Below are 16,375 nucleotides of genomic sequence, written 5' to 3'. Positions count from 1 at the left end.
CACACACACACACACACACACACACATAAACACACTCACACACACACACACACACACACACACACACACACACACACACGTTGTTCGATGTCCACTATCCCTCTAAACTGCTCTGTCACATGTTTCCGATTTAGCATAAACAACATCTTAAAGACAAATCCAAGTGGCTCTCACACAGAGAAGGTCCTCACTGAGACTCAGAGGCCTGCTCAGCCAGGTCCCCAATAGCCATGCTGGGGGGACCGACTGAGGTGATCTCATGAGATTACTACCAAACCACCACAATAATACGGTTAGGGTTACAAAGCAGAGCTTTCTCGTTTACAATAAAGTGCACCAAAACAAAAGCAGCGTGCCCTGGGGCTTCTTAACATGTGGTTCAACTGAGATAAATCCACGAATCTTCAGACAACTTCAAAATATAGCAAGACTTAATATAATAAGACTTTCATTACATGGATGCATTAGAATGCAGTATTTGACAGTAACGCGTGGCGACTTCTAATGAAAACCCTTTCATGGCTTTTAGTGGCCTGTTCGGCTCCAGTCTTTCCCTTCTTTTGGTTTCCTTCACCACACTCTCAACAGTGAGAAAGACATTACCTCAGCTCCTCCAAATCCTCAGACGTACAAGCAGAAAGCAATCAACTGAAACTATTAAGGTAATAGGCTAGTATTTTCCAGTTTGTTAAGCGTAAGTGACGAAAGCATTTAGGAAACCGGATACTGAATTATCAAGCTGCAACATTTTCCAATCAGCTTCTCCCACTTTCCTCTCACAGCGATGCAGTCTCCTTAATACGCTGTGACTGCTGGTGCACTGGGCAGTTCTTAAAGGCTCCCTGTGGAGGTTTAGACCTCTCTTGAAGCCACAGAGCTACTCTGTGTTGGTCTGTGTTCAATTTGTTGTTTTGTGCATGCACACAAGAACACACAAGCATATACAAATGGACATATAGGTGGTGGTAGCGTGCCGCGATATGATGAGTTGTGCAAAGACAGATCGGGAAGAAGACAGCAAGATAATAAGCAGGGATTTAAACAATGCTTAATTTACAATATTTTAAGTTTTGACACATGTAGTAGCTGGATATATTGTATGAGATTTAAAAGGAGAAACCGGTAACAGGGATTATTTCGCACATTGTCACATCAGTCAAAACAAAACAGAGTTTTACTTGCTTGTTTGCAAATGCTGACTCAGAAGCTAGCTAGCAGGAGCTAAACACAAGGTACATGTTGACCCACATTATACCTGGACAATAACGATGGTGTGGCCAGTTAAATTCAGCTAAGCCAACCAACCTAACAATTGTTACGTTTGGTATGAAACCATTTATTAAAGTGGAAATCCATTAGTAAATCAGATTAACTGATTGACTGCCTCATTTCCATTTGTTTTTTCTGATAAATACTTTAAACAAGAAAGGGAATAACTCTTTTTTTTCTGTCACCAGTTAAACTAAAGCAGTTTACAGCCGCCAGGCTCAATTATCCGTCCTTAACAACTTGTTGCAAATGCTCATGCTTGTGCCTCCAAGGGGTTTAGCCAAATCTGTGCTTTGATGAAAAAAACAAATAACAACAAGAACATTAGGTAAGAACTAAAGCTAAAGCTAAAGCTGCCATGGCAGCCACTCACCACTTCTGCATTTCACAGTTGGGTTCACAGCTGTGGTTTATGAAGCGTGCCTCATTGCCCATTCTGTAGCTGTCAATCACCATGCCGCTATCCAGGTTCAGACAGTATTGGCCACTGTGGGCGAAGTACTGCTCCATCATACGGCTCCTGAAGTATGGCAGAAGAGAGGGAGGGGATGATTAAAAGAGAGCTTCATTCACTTCCATGTCATATTCTGTGTGAGCAAAAACATTTTCTCAATCAACGTGTACTAAGTGATTCGACAGTCTCACCTGAACTCCTGTTCGCTAACCACTTCTCCCAGGTACTCGATGATAAACTGTCCGGAACGAAGGGTCTCCTTGGTGCGGATGCCCCAGCCCTTGCCCTCGGCACGGAACCGCTCCAGACACTGGACCCAGTCGTGTCTCTGGATGTGCTGGTTGTCACACTGGTCACCAGATGGACAGGTGCTGGGAGAGCACTCTGCATAACTCATCCTGGGGAAATAGGCAATGTAAAAAATCTGGGAAACCTAATGGGGAAACTTTTCAAAAGTTGCCATTCCAAGTTTTGTCGTTACCTGTTCAGACATTCGTCCAGGCAGCCTTTTTCAGTTGAGTCTTCACGCTGTTTGCAGCTGCAAGTAGTCGTTTCATAACCAGAGAGAGGCTTCACATCCACATAGACATCTGTAACGCAACCGGGGATTCACAGTTATTGACACTCTCAAGTGTGACCCGCAGTGGAAACATCAAGCATTTTTAAGTCCTGTTTTGCAAACAGTGCAACAAGCAAAACCAAACCACAGTCGTACAACACGGAAATACGTGTACATAAATTGATCACGCTCCAGATTACACTGGCAGAATACTCACTTGATCTGATCTTTTTATAAAGGGGGACATCCGGCCTCTTGTAGAGCTGAAACACACCAAATACAATGGTAGATATGAAGGCATTTAAAAGGCGGAAACACATACTTATGTGGAGCTTCACTGGCCCGTCCCTTTTGAAACAAGCTGTCAATATGATTCCCAGCGAGCATGGGAAAACCCTAAAAACCACTTGGTCCTCAACAAGGTTAATCACCTGATCATGTTTCCACAGCCACAAGATGTCGTAAGGCAACTGGAAATCAATGCGCTTCTGTCTCAGGTACTTTCCTGAAAAAACAAAGCAGGGCAGAAAATTAAACTGAAACGTACGAGAAGAGGGAAGCCATCTTGGGACATATTCAGATTTCACATACACTTTTACATATCAAGTAAGTGAGCTCTTGATAAAACATTTCAAGTGTTTTTCATCTACTACAGCTAGTTTATCCCTGGAGCGGTTTGCCGAGTAATCTAGAGAGTTTTAATGAAAACATGGGCTGAAGTAAAAAGAGCGGTTGTGGCTTCTGTTCAGCAAAACTAATCAAACTAATCAAAATTACGAGCAAATGTAAAACCTCTGCATATAAAAACATGCCTGACATGGTCAAACCTTTTAACACATAAATAACTTAGATTAGCTTTAAACCACTGGATGAAAGTATATATAATCCTGTGTTTTATAAACAGCGGGTGGATCAAAAAGAAGGGATCCAATTTGAGACTCACCAACATGTATGGGAGACGGAAACAATCCAAACTCATGTTCACCAGGTATGTATTCAAGCTTCTCTTTCTTTAGCTGCAGAAGCTGACTCCGGGGGCTACAAGGTGGGGTATAGAAATGGTCAAATGTAACAGCGGTTTAAAAAAAGAAAATGTCCATATCAGGAGCTTAATATTTCTTTGCAACTCACTCTTCGGTCTTGTACACATTAGAGTAAAGTCCCGCCTTCTGAAATTTTTTCTTCGGAGGTCTGGCTGGTCTCTTCTCCCGTTGGGGAATCACAGGCATGGGCGGAGCTTGTTCCGGGGGCGCGGTGGTTGGGCGGTCAGGGGAGCATTGGCCGTCTGGCTTGCTTTCCATTGCGCTAGAAAGAGAACCATGACTTGGTTTCTAGTGAGGACCGGATTTCATATCGTTCCTTTTCATGCCAGCATCAAATAGAATCCTAACATGAACACTCAGCATAAATCGGTACCAGTGAACCACAGCTGAGGCCGTATAGAGGAAGCATGAAGGTTAATGTGCAACGGTGTGGGGACGATTTGCTTACCCACGAAACTGCTGGAGCTCGTCCTGGGTAAGCCAGCTTCTTCCTGTCCCAGCTCTGGCCCTTGCAGCCAAGCTGCCCAGGTTCTCCTCTCTGTCTGGCAATCGCTCCTCAGTTTCCTCTACCTCCCCGTCCTCCTCATCCTCGTCCTCCTCTTCTTCTTCTTCCTCATCTCCGGCCCACTGCTTCCTCTTTTGACTTTTTCGACGTTGGCCCTGGACTACCGCCTCAATGGCATCCGTAACAGTGTCCCCCTCCCAGCCTCTGCCCCCCACCGGCCGTTCCGTCACTCTGTCCCTGTGCCGGACCTGGTTCAGCTCAACCGCCGGCGGCGGCGATTGTGGCGGGGAGGGTGGCGGGGAGGGTAACGGGTGTTTCCTAGGACGGCCGGGGCCCCTCTTCTTCACCACGTTGTTTCCTGTGCGTGCCTGCCGCTGGAGCTTCTTGGCCCGCAGGATTTTGTTGACGTGGTGCAGGCTGTGTTTTGATGGCTGTGCCCGATGGGAATGGTGGGGCGGGGAGGCATCCAGGCAACAGTCCTGTGAGGGGGAGAGGCAGGAGGAGGAAGCGGAGCCATGGGAGTGGAACATGGAGGGTTGGAGGTGATGGTGCTGCTGCCGGTGGTGCATGGGTACGTCAGGCCCTTCAGGGGGTGAGAGGGCAACGCCTCTCGTCTGGATACCCGATGACGACCCTAGTCCAAGAAAAAGAGAAACTGAATACTGCTACAGTATGAAAGCACAATGGCTTCATCTTCATTCTTTAAATGTCTTTTTCCTCATTAACATTATTCCTAAACTCATATCTTACCTACAGTACGTCTTCCTCCCCTTTCCCCTTCCTACTTCCCCATACGTTGACAATACAAGATTTTTACAGATGTTCCTCTCCCCTCTTCTTGTCTTTTTTACCATAAACATTATTTCCCTCACCCTTCCCGCTTTCCTCGCCTGACCTTAAAAAAACCTTTCATCCCAGTATACTTCTACATTTCTTTTTTTTAATTTAGTCTCGGACTCATCGCTCTCTGAGGAACTGTGACCACCTTTTCTGCCACAACTGCAAAATCAAAGATATCTTTTGGCTGTCAGCTAATTTAAAATGAATATTGGATGTTTACAATAATTCTTCTCCCCGTGTCTGCGTGGGTTCTCTCCGGGTTCTCCGGCTTCCTCCCACAGTCCAAAGACATGCTCTGGGGATTAGGTTAATTAGGGACTTTAAATTGCCCGTAGATGTGTGAATGTGAGTGTGATTGGTTGTGTGTCTCTGTGTTGCCCTGCGATTGGCTGGCGACCAATCCAGGGTGTACCCTGTCTATCGCCCGAAGTTGGCTGGGATGGACTCCAGCCCCCCCGCGACCCTGTGTGCAGGATAAGCGGTTTGACAATGGATGGATGGATGGACAATAATTCTTGAGAAAAGTAGTAAAAAGAAAGCTTGTTTTGGGCCTTGATGTTTTAAGAACAAAATTGTATTAAGAAAAAATGATATATATTTAAATATTTGTACTATGTAGGGCTGCAACAACGAATCGGTGAAATCGCTAAAATTTGATTATTAAAAGCGTTGGCGACGAATTTCATTATCGATTCGTTGTGTCACACGATTATTACGTCACTCAATGAGTTGCGCAGATGCGCGCGGAGCAAAAATGAAATGAAAAAAAAAAGCCTTGAAAGTGTGTCAATGGCAAAATATGAAAAGTCGACGTAACCTGGCACGGGAGCACCACATTGTCCCGTTTTGAAGTGAGGAACGTAAGGAACCCCCAGAAAGCTCTGCTGCTGCTGTTTACTCGTCATCCAGTTGACCAATATAGCTTTAGCTCGCTAATAACAGCAGTAAAGCAGTTAGCAAGACTAAGACACGTTTTTATTTACTCGCATCTTTTGGACGATTCATATTTCAATCCGTTTTCTTGTATATATTTCGTGCTTTGTCCCATATCGGTTATTGTTGACATATATATTTGTGTGTGTTGCACTTTTTAATGGGGTCATATACGGTAGTCTAGTAGTCTAGCACATACTGTGGGTTATACGGTAGTTCATGTTATGCCTGTAAAGGGAGACACACGGTGATCCATTAAACCAGCGTGGCTAAATAAGAACCCTCCAATGCATTTATTTACAAATGTCATTTTAAATTCATCTCATAGCACTTGGTTGTTTTTTAGCTGTACTTTAGCTGTAGATGGGGTGTATACGTTTACTTAACTTGCACTACAGTGATGGTAATAATTTAATGATAACAAGTGAACATGGGGGTGTGTTTGAGTGTGTGCGTCTGTGAGTTTAGTATAGAGAACAAGTTCTGACATTAAAACAAATCCTGTTACATTTTCTTATTTGTATTTTTCAAGGAGCAACCTGTACTTTCTGGAGTATTTTTGCAATTTGAATTTGCAGATATTAACGTTTGTAATGCTGTTTTTTAAAGCCGATTCATTGCTTAATCAACGAAATAGTCGACCAATTAATCGTTAGTTGCAGCCCTAGTACTATAATAGTTGCACTACTGGTATATATCCATCCACACCTTCTGTGTGTCAGACACGAGTCTGGGATCAGTGAAAGAGGCTTGTTACATGTCCAGCGACCCTCAAACCCAAAACTCAGGGATCAGATCAGGGATCCTACTCGTGACCCAGGCCACCGGCTAAGATTCAAAGTTGAATGACCAATTAACTTGCTCAGCACAGCAGTTTTAAGCTTTGCATCACCAGTGTCCGATTCACCTGTGTTGTGTGAACAGCTTGGCATGACATACAGAAAGACCAGAAAGAACAAGGCTCATTTAAAGCTGGTTGGCACAAACAAATCATCTTTCTTATTTTAATTGGGCATTCACTTAGAAGCTGAACATTTGTATGCATACATACTTATTCACACATGCTTTTTGAAGCTACATCGTATTCTTGGTCTCCCTCACAGTCCTTTACAGCGTGACTCTCAAACCTTTCGTCACTATGGGTCCATCCCTCCCCACCCGCCTAGCGTGCCAGCCCGCTCCTCACCCTTTGCCTCCTCTGCTTTAACAGTCTGCGACCGCTGGGTGACCCCGGGTCCTGAGCTCTAATCCAGGATTATCCTACCGCGACTTCGAACTACACTATTGTGCTTCATCTCTCACTAGTTAACACGCAGACAAACGCATAAACCTACATAAGCACATCAGTCTTTGTCAGGGGGCATTCAGTCAGACCCTCTGAAGGCCATTGCTGCGGTGCAGGGTCTTGCATACTATAACATTAGCTCAGCCCAGGTGCTGGGTGTACTGAAGGATAAGACTAGGCCTCACATTTTGTGGGAAATGTCCACTAAATATAGCATGTTAACAAAACACTCCACCCCTTTTGCTCTGGAAGGAATGCCGTATCAACTGTGGCCAACTGCCACTTTTTTTTTTTTGCCAAGTCCATGAACACTAGTAAGAGCGACCGAATGCCAGAAAATGTCTGACAGGCGATGTCACCTTCTTTCAAGGTTTTTCCCCCCACTAAAATGTAAGTAGCCTATTCCACTCAGTGTTTTCTTTGTACAGAAGGGAGACAGCGGATAGGGATTCAGAGACCGCACAGAATTTCTTCTTGTGTTGTTTGATCAAACCATGACTGAGGTATGGATGATTCCAGTTGTAATCACTAACCAACTTCCTGTGAGAGATTTTCAGGAATTACACAGGCTTTATTGAGCAGAGATCATGCAAGCTTTGAGAGCACACTTGCTGTTCCGAATGGCAATGTCTATAACGGTTATTGCCCAAATACATGGTTCTGGAACCAGGGCTGGATCTAATGGATTACACGCTGTGCCAGTTTCACTATAGATGTGCCAAGCCAAAAAAACTCATCAGATATCAGCCAATCATGTTCAGTCACAGGATTCCTGATACAACTGCATACACAAAACCATTTTGGGGAATCAGAATTTGGGGCACAATTGACTTCACTAACCTCTGACAATGTCAAATTTAATTTGGGTCAAAAGATTTTCTGTGCTGAATAGCTTATCAAACTCAAAGGCATATAAGGCTAGAGGAAAAATATGGGACTTAATGCAGTGACCTGACCGCCCAAGAACTACTGATGAGAAATAGCTCTACTGTTTCTATGCATATCTTTTCTCTGTCAGTTTTAGTGGAGCCTCTGCTTAAGGGAACACATTCATAGAGATTCCTCAGTCAAAATCAACTTACCCAACTCTCTCCTCTCTGCCGATGTTGAACGATCCTTCCTTATCGGCCGGTCAATGCGGGAGAAGGCGGAGCTCTCGGTGACCGCTTCAGTTTTTCTGTTTTTGCCCCCTTTCAGCGTAGTGCGGGTGAGAGCAGAGGCAAACAGATTTGTACGGTTTGGAGAATCATGGGCTCCGGGTTCCACATCCTCCGTGGGACTGAGAGGCTCCTCATCCTCGCTGTCTGAGCAGCCAGCTGGGTCTTCGGCCCGTCCATCTGAGAAGGGACCTTGTCCAGGTGCCACATGGCTCCGGGAAAGCTTAGAGTAGCTGGCCTTCGAGCTGCCCATCCTGAACCAAGACTCTACTGGCTGGTGGCCTTTCGAGCCGTTACCCAGTGCGAGCCTCGAGGGGCCCAGACAGGACATGGAGCTTTCTTTGCGCTTGTACCTTTCTGCAGATGAGGAGGAAGATGAAGGGGAGTTGGCAGAAGTGGAAGCAGTTGACTTGCCGGCACTGGTGCTGGCGGCATCTCGCCCGAAGCGGCATCGTTGTAAGGACTCTGCCATTCCTAAGCTGCCAACTCGCTCTCCTTTCCCTGATGGTCCACTCTCAGAAGCCCCTGTACTTGCCCGGCTGGCCGATCCTGCTCTTGCCGCTTCCTCTCTGTCATCCTCAGAACAGCGCTCTCTGTGTTTGTGCCTGTGTTTGTGTTTGTGGTGCCAGTTGAAGGAAAGCTCCGAGGACATGGGGGGATACAGGACAGGAGACCGTCCGCCTCCGAGGTAATCCTGCCGGAGTAGCTTGTGTTTTTTCTTGTGAAATTTAGAGGGGTTCAGCAGGAGATGTGAAGGGTGGTGATGATGCATGTAGGATGTGGGGGGAGGAGGGGGGAACGACGGTGAGTGGTGAGAGTGGTGTGATGGAGCCGTGTGGGGTGACTGGTGGTGTGGGTGGGGATACAGAGCGCTAGCTGGGGGGTAGCCCCTGTAATAGCCCAAACCGAGGGGCCCAGAGGAGTAGGGAACGGCGTAGGAGGGGTGGTAGAAGCCTCCGCTGGAGAGTGGAAATCCAAGTCCAGGTACAAAAGGAACCTCAGACATGGACTCCCTCAGTTTAGGAGGCCGGCCCCGTTTTTTCTTCATGTCTGGTTTACGAACATAGTGCAAAGGGTCGCAGGAGTATGCCGGATGGGAGTAGAAGCTGCCGAAGTTTACCCTGAAGATTGTAGGCAGGAGATCTCTGTGGACATAATGATGTGGAGGAGGGCCACCTGGGCTTCCTATGCCCCCGCCGGCTCTGCTCCCCACTCCTGTCACTCTACTCGTTCCTGGCGCTATGCCTATCCCGCTGCCAAGCCGGTGCCCAGTGGTACGATGTGTTATCCGTATTTCACTCAGTCTTACAACAATCTCTTCTAGCTCAGCAAGAAAGTCTGGGTCATGCCGCCGCGAGCGCAGCTGCAGGAACTTCTTCTTGCGTTTCCTCTTCTGTCTCTTTAGCTTGTCATAGCCGGGGCACCCGTGAGTGCGCCGTTTGCACTTGTGCTTATGTTTGTCCTTATGTCCTATTAAGGAAGAGGCGGGAGCTGCTGGGTGAGGTCTCCTTGGATCTGGTGATGACCTTGCCCCCTGGGGTGAAGGAGCGGGTGAGGGATGCTCCATAAGCACGGCGGAGTGACGTCGCCGGCCTCTGGAATTAAGGCCCACCCCTGGTCCCAGAGCTGAACCAATTACGCCAGGCATTAATAGTCCACCACCCATTCCAGTTGGCATCCCGATTACGCCCAAGCCACCAGCTTTCTCACCGCGGTCAGATGTGCTGTTATTGTCTGTTCCTATACCACTGTCACTGGGCACGGTCTCCTCACTGTGTGACTCACTGACTGGTGACGGAGTGGCCTCTTTAAGCTCACTGAGAGGAGCAGGGGAGGTGGGATGAAGTGGCCTAGAAGGTGAAAGCCTATGATAATGATAGTGCTGCCTGTAATGGTGGTCGTGCTGGTACCCACGGTAAGATGACTTTTTCTGGGAAGCTGCTGTGGCCATGGATAATGATCCAGGGTTGCGAGGATTGGGGGCGGAAAAGGTTGGGGGAGGAAAGGAGAACGTGCTGTGGGCGTGGTGGGGGTTAGAATAGTGAGAGTGACCTGCAAAGTGGACTGAGCCTGGCTCCACAAAGCTGGCATCGCTGATTGGACTGTGGCCTCCGCTGGACTGTGAGAGGGACGGGGAGGGAAAGACCTCTGACGAGGAGAGCTGGTGATGTTGATGCGACTGATGGTGATGGAGAGGGGATGTGGTGTTTGGAGACAGGAAAGGTTCTGGTGGGGGTGTTGTTGAATTAGACGCGGACTTGGGTTTGCGGCCTCGTCTTTTACCCATGTATATTGTGCCCTTTTTACTGACATTAATCTGTGGCCCTAGTTTTCCACCAAATGAAGCCGCCAAAGACGACAGCGATTGGGTTGCAGCTTCCACAGAGCCAACCACCCCACTGGTGGTGCATTTCGGGGTGTCTTCTGGTCTTGGGCCTAACAATATTTGACTGAGAATACGCTTCCGTCTCATGCTTTTCATCTTATTGATCTTGCCTATAATAGTTTTCATGATAAGCTGCCCATTTCCTTTGGTACGGAACCGTTTGTCTCCCATGTCCCCTGCCTCGGGAGCCAACGTAGGAGGCTGACCCTCTTGGGGTAAGGTAGGAGGAAGCCGCTTTGGGCGTCCGCGTTTTCTAGGCATAGGTTTAGGGGGGTTTAGGTCCACCTCAGGGTGAAGCACAGGGGGGTCCTGCTCTTCTTTAGACTTCAGTAAAGATGAAAAGACCTTGGAGGGAACCAGCTTGTTAGGAAGGCACCCACGGGCCGGACCGTCAAGCCGTGGCATTATAGACTTCGGCCTTCCCCTTTTCCTAGGCTGGGGTGGGAAGAGCTGAGATCCTGGATTTTGTGACATAGGATTTGGTTTGACCTTATTTGGGTTTGGAGGCCTGCCAACCGGTCTCTTAACCGGTGGAGACAGGGTTTCCAAGCTTGACGATAAAGGCAAGATGGTTTTTCTCTGGTCGAATGGACTGTCCATGCCTACTCTTTGACCATGCGTCTTGTTCATAATACGGCTCCAGCGGGGTTTCCTTCCCCTACGTTTTTTTAGGGGTTTGCTGTCCTGTTCAGCTGGAGAGTCTATGGATGAATCAGGAGAATCATCTCTCAGAGGTGTTAGTGGACCATCATCATCATCTGGCTCCGATGAAGGAGAAGCCCTTTGTCTTACATGCTCAGCGGGGCTGCTTGTCCGACCGGAACGGTTGCTATCGCGATTAGGACTGCGCTTACTGGGACTAGAGCTTTTCACCCTCTCGATTCGCAGTGACTGATTATTCGCCCCCTTGTCTTTCCCTTCTGATTTTCCAGATCCTGTCATAGGAGGGCACTTGGTTAAGTCTCTCTGGCAGTCACTGTCCTGCTCCCTCTTATTTACAATGCTCTCCTCTGCCAAGGAAGGACTCTCTCGTGCATGGTGTGCTTGTGAGGGAGCAGGGAAGCCCAGGTGAGTCACTGCGCTCACTGTCCTCAGCTCAGCCGAGTTGGTGGAAGAGGATGAAATGGGACAGGATGGTAAGGACGTGTTGTATGGTAGACAGTGACCTGGACGTGACTGAGGCTTAGAAATGCTACCGTTGTCGTTGCTGCATTCCTTTGACATGGCTGACGGGCAGTTATTGCTGTCGCCGTTATCGCTGCTGCTGCTGCTGCTGCTTCTGCTGCTACTGGCTTTATCATCGCCTTCTATGTCCTCCTGCCTTAGTGGTGTCAGAGAAGGTGAATTTTCCAATACACTGTCTTTGTTCCTAGAACCATAAGGCCGACCAGGCGGTCGCGACACCGGAGGTGGTGGAGAAAGGTGTACCATTCTTGAATATGTGTTCCTATTGGCCATAGCCCTGTCTCGTTGCTTGGCTGTCGGGGCCATAAAGCCTGAGTTTGGGAGAGGAGGAGCAGGGTCGATCTTTGTATGTTTGGCTGGCTTAGGGGTCTTTGAGGGTGGGCAAGTCGCTATGAGTTGAGCTAATTTCTCAGTGATCTTGGGTGCCACCCAATTTTGAACACTCTTGTCCTTGTCTCTCTGACTTTCAGTGCTGTAGATGTATTGAAGAGGTTTAAGAGCTTCGAAGTTGGGTTCCTTTGTTGACGGTAGCGGTGGAGAAGGTGAAGATGTTCGAACGTTGGGCTGTGGAGTCGGGGTTTTCTTCCCAGATGGATGCATTTTGCTGTCTGGTATAGGGCGGTGAAGGTTAAGGGGTCTCTCAGCTGTGGTGGTGGCTGCTTTTGTGTCTGGCTTCAGATCAGACTTGCAATCAATCTTTGGTGAACCCTGGAAAACAAAGAACGAGATACCAAGTTAATAATGGTCGGCATGTCAATTATGGCTGATTAGTGAGGAGTAATTATCTATTTATTACATTTAAGAAATACAATGTAACGTGTATTTCCTCTAATTGCATGAACGTGAGTTTAACTTAAGTCATAAGCTGCTATCCTATGATAAACCTGACAGAAATATGACAAAAGCTATGGTGCTACTGAAGCTATCGCATCTATCCTGCCTGAGCTAGACATACAAACTACCATCAGAATTAGGTTGATATTCCCTTTTACAAAAAGCAATTCATTGATAAGATTGTTGGTCTACTGCTTTACGGCCATGCCCGGGGGTGAAGATAGACTCAGCTCAATAACACTTATCAGGGTCAGTTTGGGGACAGAAAGGGAGCGCTACAGAGGGGTCATGTGGTGGAGAAGACACGGCCGTGCAGAGATAGAAGAACAGAGGACAGATGACACAGACGAAGGGAGATTATTGGGGCGGTGCGTGATGAATAGCAAGCGGCCAACAGAGAAAAGAGAACTAACGAACAATTTATGTCCTCCTCTTTATTTGTGCAATAACATGGTCATTAAAGCGGTAAACTTTAACGCTGCCTTACTGACGACAGACTAATAACATTTTAAGGAAGTAAGCTAAATGTTCACAAGTCTGTCCTGGAAATAGATATAATACAGTGAACATGCTTGCTCTCAATGTGGAATATTTACTTTTGGCAGAGAGTGAATCCACTTCTCAATCAAAATACATAAATTATTAACGGTTCTTACCCTTTTTCCCGAAGTGCTCCCATTCACTTGGGTGGGTGACAGGGTGGTAGTGCTGGCGGGGGCAGGAGGAGGTGGCGTAGCAGCTTTAGCAGAGGGGGTTGATGAAGACGATGAGGCCGGCCTGCTGACACTGAGTTTCTCTTTCTTATCTTTGTCCCGGCCCTGCGAAGGACTCTGAAGGCCGGCCCCATCACCTGTAGCTCCGGCACGGTTTCCGCGAGCCCCGCCTCCTCCGCGGCCCGTATGCCTCACCGTGGCCCTGAAGGCTGGTCGGCACACGTAATTCTCCAAGATCTTCGGTGGCTTCTTCATGCGTTTTGCTTGAAGGCCAATCTTTAGTTTGACGTTGCCCTCGGAGAGGCTGCTCTCTTTGATGGAGAAATGGGACTGGTCACCGCCGGCACCACCCGGCCCGCTTGCCCCCGCCCCTCCTGCACCAGCAGAGACCGTGATGGCGGCGGCTCCTTTGTTCTCTCTGTCACTCTTCTTCTCCTCCTCCTCTTCTTCTTCTTTCTTTCCACCCCCTACCTCCTTCTCTCGTTCCCCTGAGGGGATGCCTGCGAGAGGAGGGGGTGGAGTTGCAGTTGCCACTTGATTTTTGGGATCCATAAGAACTTTATGGGGTGGGCAGGTTTACTAGGGAAGGTATGTTGTGTATACCGGGTACAGTTTTTGTAGGGGGGGTGGGGGAGGGATAAGGGTTAAGGGGGGGAAAGGGAGGGGGAAAACGCTGAAGGTGAAGAGCTCCTTGTTTTGCGGCGGCTTCTATCCCTTCCTTGGAAGTCCAGCCCTCTTTCTCCGTCCTTCAACTGTTGGAATAAAGACAGGTACAGCAGGGAGAGAGAAGGAAAGAAAGGACGAAAGGTGGGGGGGGAAATTCCACATTAGTGACCGCAGCACAGAACATCAACCAAAAAGTGACAGTTTGAAAACAGTACCCTACAACTGGGAAGTATTAGATGTCATAAAACGAATGATGGAGCAACAATTTGTATCATCTACTTTGCTATAGGCCATCATTCATCCTGTCTGAGTTTTTTTTAATGGTGTCTTTGTCCTTAGACTACAACAATCTGTGACCTATTTACACAGCTGAGGCTCTTCTACATGAGCAATGTAATTTTAGGTTCAAGGACTCGGAATTGTCTACTGAGAACTGAAAAAGCACATGAGGTCCAGAGTCAATAGTTAATCCTGCAGTGCTGCCACATGCTTCCAAGGTGTAGAGAGATAAGCCAAATGATCCGTCTCTTAAGTTCCCTCATTACTTGCAGTGAAAACTGGCGCCTGTGATTGCAGCAAAGTGCTCATACCCTTCGTTAGCACAGCGACGGCCCGGAGCAGCGTGTTTCTTAATTGTGCTCCTTAGAGGACAGCCCAATTCAATGAAGTCGTCTACCGCTCCCCGTGGTCACTGAGTGATTTAATGCAGATTCACCCCCAAGCAGGTGCTTTCTCTGGATGAAGCCATTTGTAGGGCAATTCAGAACTGTGACCTCAGCACATTGAGCCCTCTGGGGCTAGACAGAGGATCCGGACGCCATTCCCAGCCTTCGCCAGCAGCAACTGAGAGTGAGTGATAGAGCGTCAACGTGCCGGCGGTTTCCCTGCGCCCTACATTAGCGGAAAGCACTAAAGGAGCCACTTAATGGAGCCTGAGGAAAGTCATACAAGTCGACACATCCCTGAAGTGTCACGGCAAGAGAAAAAAAAAATGGAGCCTGCTCCAAACAGAGTCTTGGAGAATGTTTGCTTTGGAATCCGACTGTGGAAAACAGTAGTAGTGATTTTTAATTTCGTTGAAGCACACAGATAACGTTGCACGCTTTTGGCCCGCAGCGCCCCCACGCCCTCCTTTCTGTTTTTACTACAATTACTCAACACTATTTTGCCTCAAAACTGTAGACTCCTCCTTGCTACACATACCACTCTCACATCACACCTCCCTCTTTTCTTTAACACTCCATCAATCCCTGTGTTGTTTTACCGTCTTCTTTAACCTTTACCTTCCTCTTTCTAGTCGATTTAGCAAACTTAAGAACGCAGTAATAAGAGCGCAAAAACGACGTCACTTTGTTCCTACTTTAATCAAAAACACATTTCCCCGCCCCCCTCCGCCCCCACACCAACTCGGTTTCCCGTGTCCGTCCCTCACGGGGTGACAAATATTCTCCTCGTTCTTCTATACGACGGGCTAAACTAGCTGCTTCCACCCTGACGTCAGCTTTGCCAAAAATAGGCCACTGGACTACCGAATTCTTTGAAAGGCAACTGACACAAGTCTTAAGAAAAGCCCCCGTGGGGGTCAAAACATTCCCCTCCCGTTTAACAAGCCACGCCAGGCCATTTACTGGCAAAGGTTCTGACACTGGCCAGAATCGCTTTCTAATTTGTGATTGATAAGTCGAAACACTAAAGCACAATGCGTTCATCTTCAGCATCAAGGTACTTTTGCCATTACGGCCGTTAGTTAGTTTTCTCTCACAGTCATACCGCAAACTACGAGAATGACAGTACTACTGCTTTTAAAAGGCAGATATCAGTGGTGCCTGCCTGTTGTCTGCATTTACTTTCAGAAAAACAACCAGGAGTCAAAGAAGAAAGGCGGGCATGTTTTCACACAACATGCCGGAATTCAAATAAAAAAGCAACACACAAACCTTATCGATATCAGACCGACGACCTTAGAAATGGTAGAGCAGGAGTCGTAGTAAACAACTTCCCGCGCCCCCTCTCATTCCTTTCCTCCCCTCCCTCCTCACTTTTGCACACGTTGTTCATAACTGCAGATTTCCCCTTTGGCCATAGCATTAGTATCCAACCAACCCACCCCCGACATCATTCCCACGAGGGCCTTCGTCCGCCCCCAGAGCTCCGCGTCATTTCCAGGGCTTCTAGTCCATCGGTACGAGAGAGCCACACCGCCGTGCTCTGGGGTGGAGAACAGCAGAGTTCCTCCACTACTACCATTCATTAGCATGAGCCCAAACCACATTCCTTAACACGCGATGGCCTTGAATGAAGAAGTGGGTGTGATGCTTAAACCTAGAAATAATCATGGGGCCGGAATGACAGGTGTCAGTCAGTGCAGCACCATGGAAACGCGCTGCTGCTTCAGCAGCCCGGGGAAGTTCCCTTAAGGGGTTTTATTGTACTGCATTGCATTTGTATACAACATTTTGGCAATTTATACTTTCCCTCATATGCAAAGGAGCTGGCCGGCTGCACAGTTAAAACCATCCCTTAAGGACCCATCCGCTTTTATTTAC

The 16,375-nt window shown here is 47.7% G+C and overlaps 1 protein-coding gene across 4 annotated transcripts in view; it reads right to left on the bottom strand.

Annotated features, from left to right (window-relative positions):
• Positions 1-16,375, bottom strand: part of ash1l (ash1 (absent, small, or homeotic)-like (Drosophila)) — a 28,585-nt gene that overhangs the window by 10,546 nt on the left and 1,664 nt on the right. For all 4 annotated transcript variants that reach the window (XM_040187796.2, XM_040187797.2, XM_040187795.2 and 1 more), the window contains exons 3-12: positions 13,107-13,915; positions 7,971-12,324; positions 3,774-4,464; positions 3,414-3,587; positions 3,226-3,320; positions 2,714-2,787; positions 2,500-2,545; positions 2,205-2,313; positions 1,915-2,121; positions 1,643-1,789 (exon numbers count right to left, since the gene is read on the bottom strand). In XM_040187796.2, the coding sequence (XP_040043730.2) occupies positions 1,643-1,789; positions 1,915-2,121; positions 2,205-2,313; positions 2,500-2,545; positions 2,714-2,787; positions 3,226-3,320; positions 3,414-3,587; positions 3,774-4,464; positions 7,971-12,324; positions 13,107-13,715 (6,506 nt within the window). In that variant the 5' untranslated portion in view covers positions 13,716-13,915. The remainder of the gene's footprint in view (positions 1-1,642; positions 1,790-1,914; positions 2,122-2,204; positions 2,314-2,499; positions 2,546-2,713; positions 2,788-3,225; positions 3,321-3,413; positions 3,588-3,773; positions 4,465-7,970; positions 12,325-13,106; positions 13,916-16,375) is intronic.

Source organism: Gasterosteus aculeatus, chromosome 10 (assembly GCF_964276395.1).
Source record: "Gasterosteus aculeatus chromosome 10, fGasAcu3.hap1.1, whole genome shotgun sequence".
NCBI classification, from domain to species: Eukaryota; Metazoa; Chordata; class Actinopteri; order Perciformes; family Gasterosteidae; genus Gasterosteus; species Gasterosteus aculeatus.
This window is presented reverse-complemented; position numbering and strand designations above follow the sequence as displayed.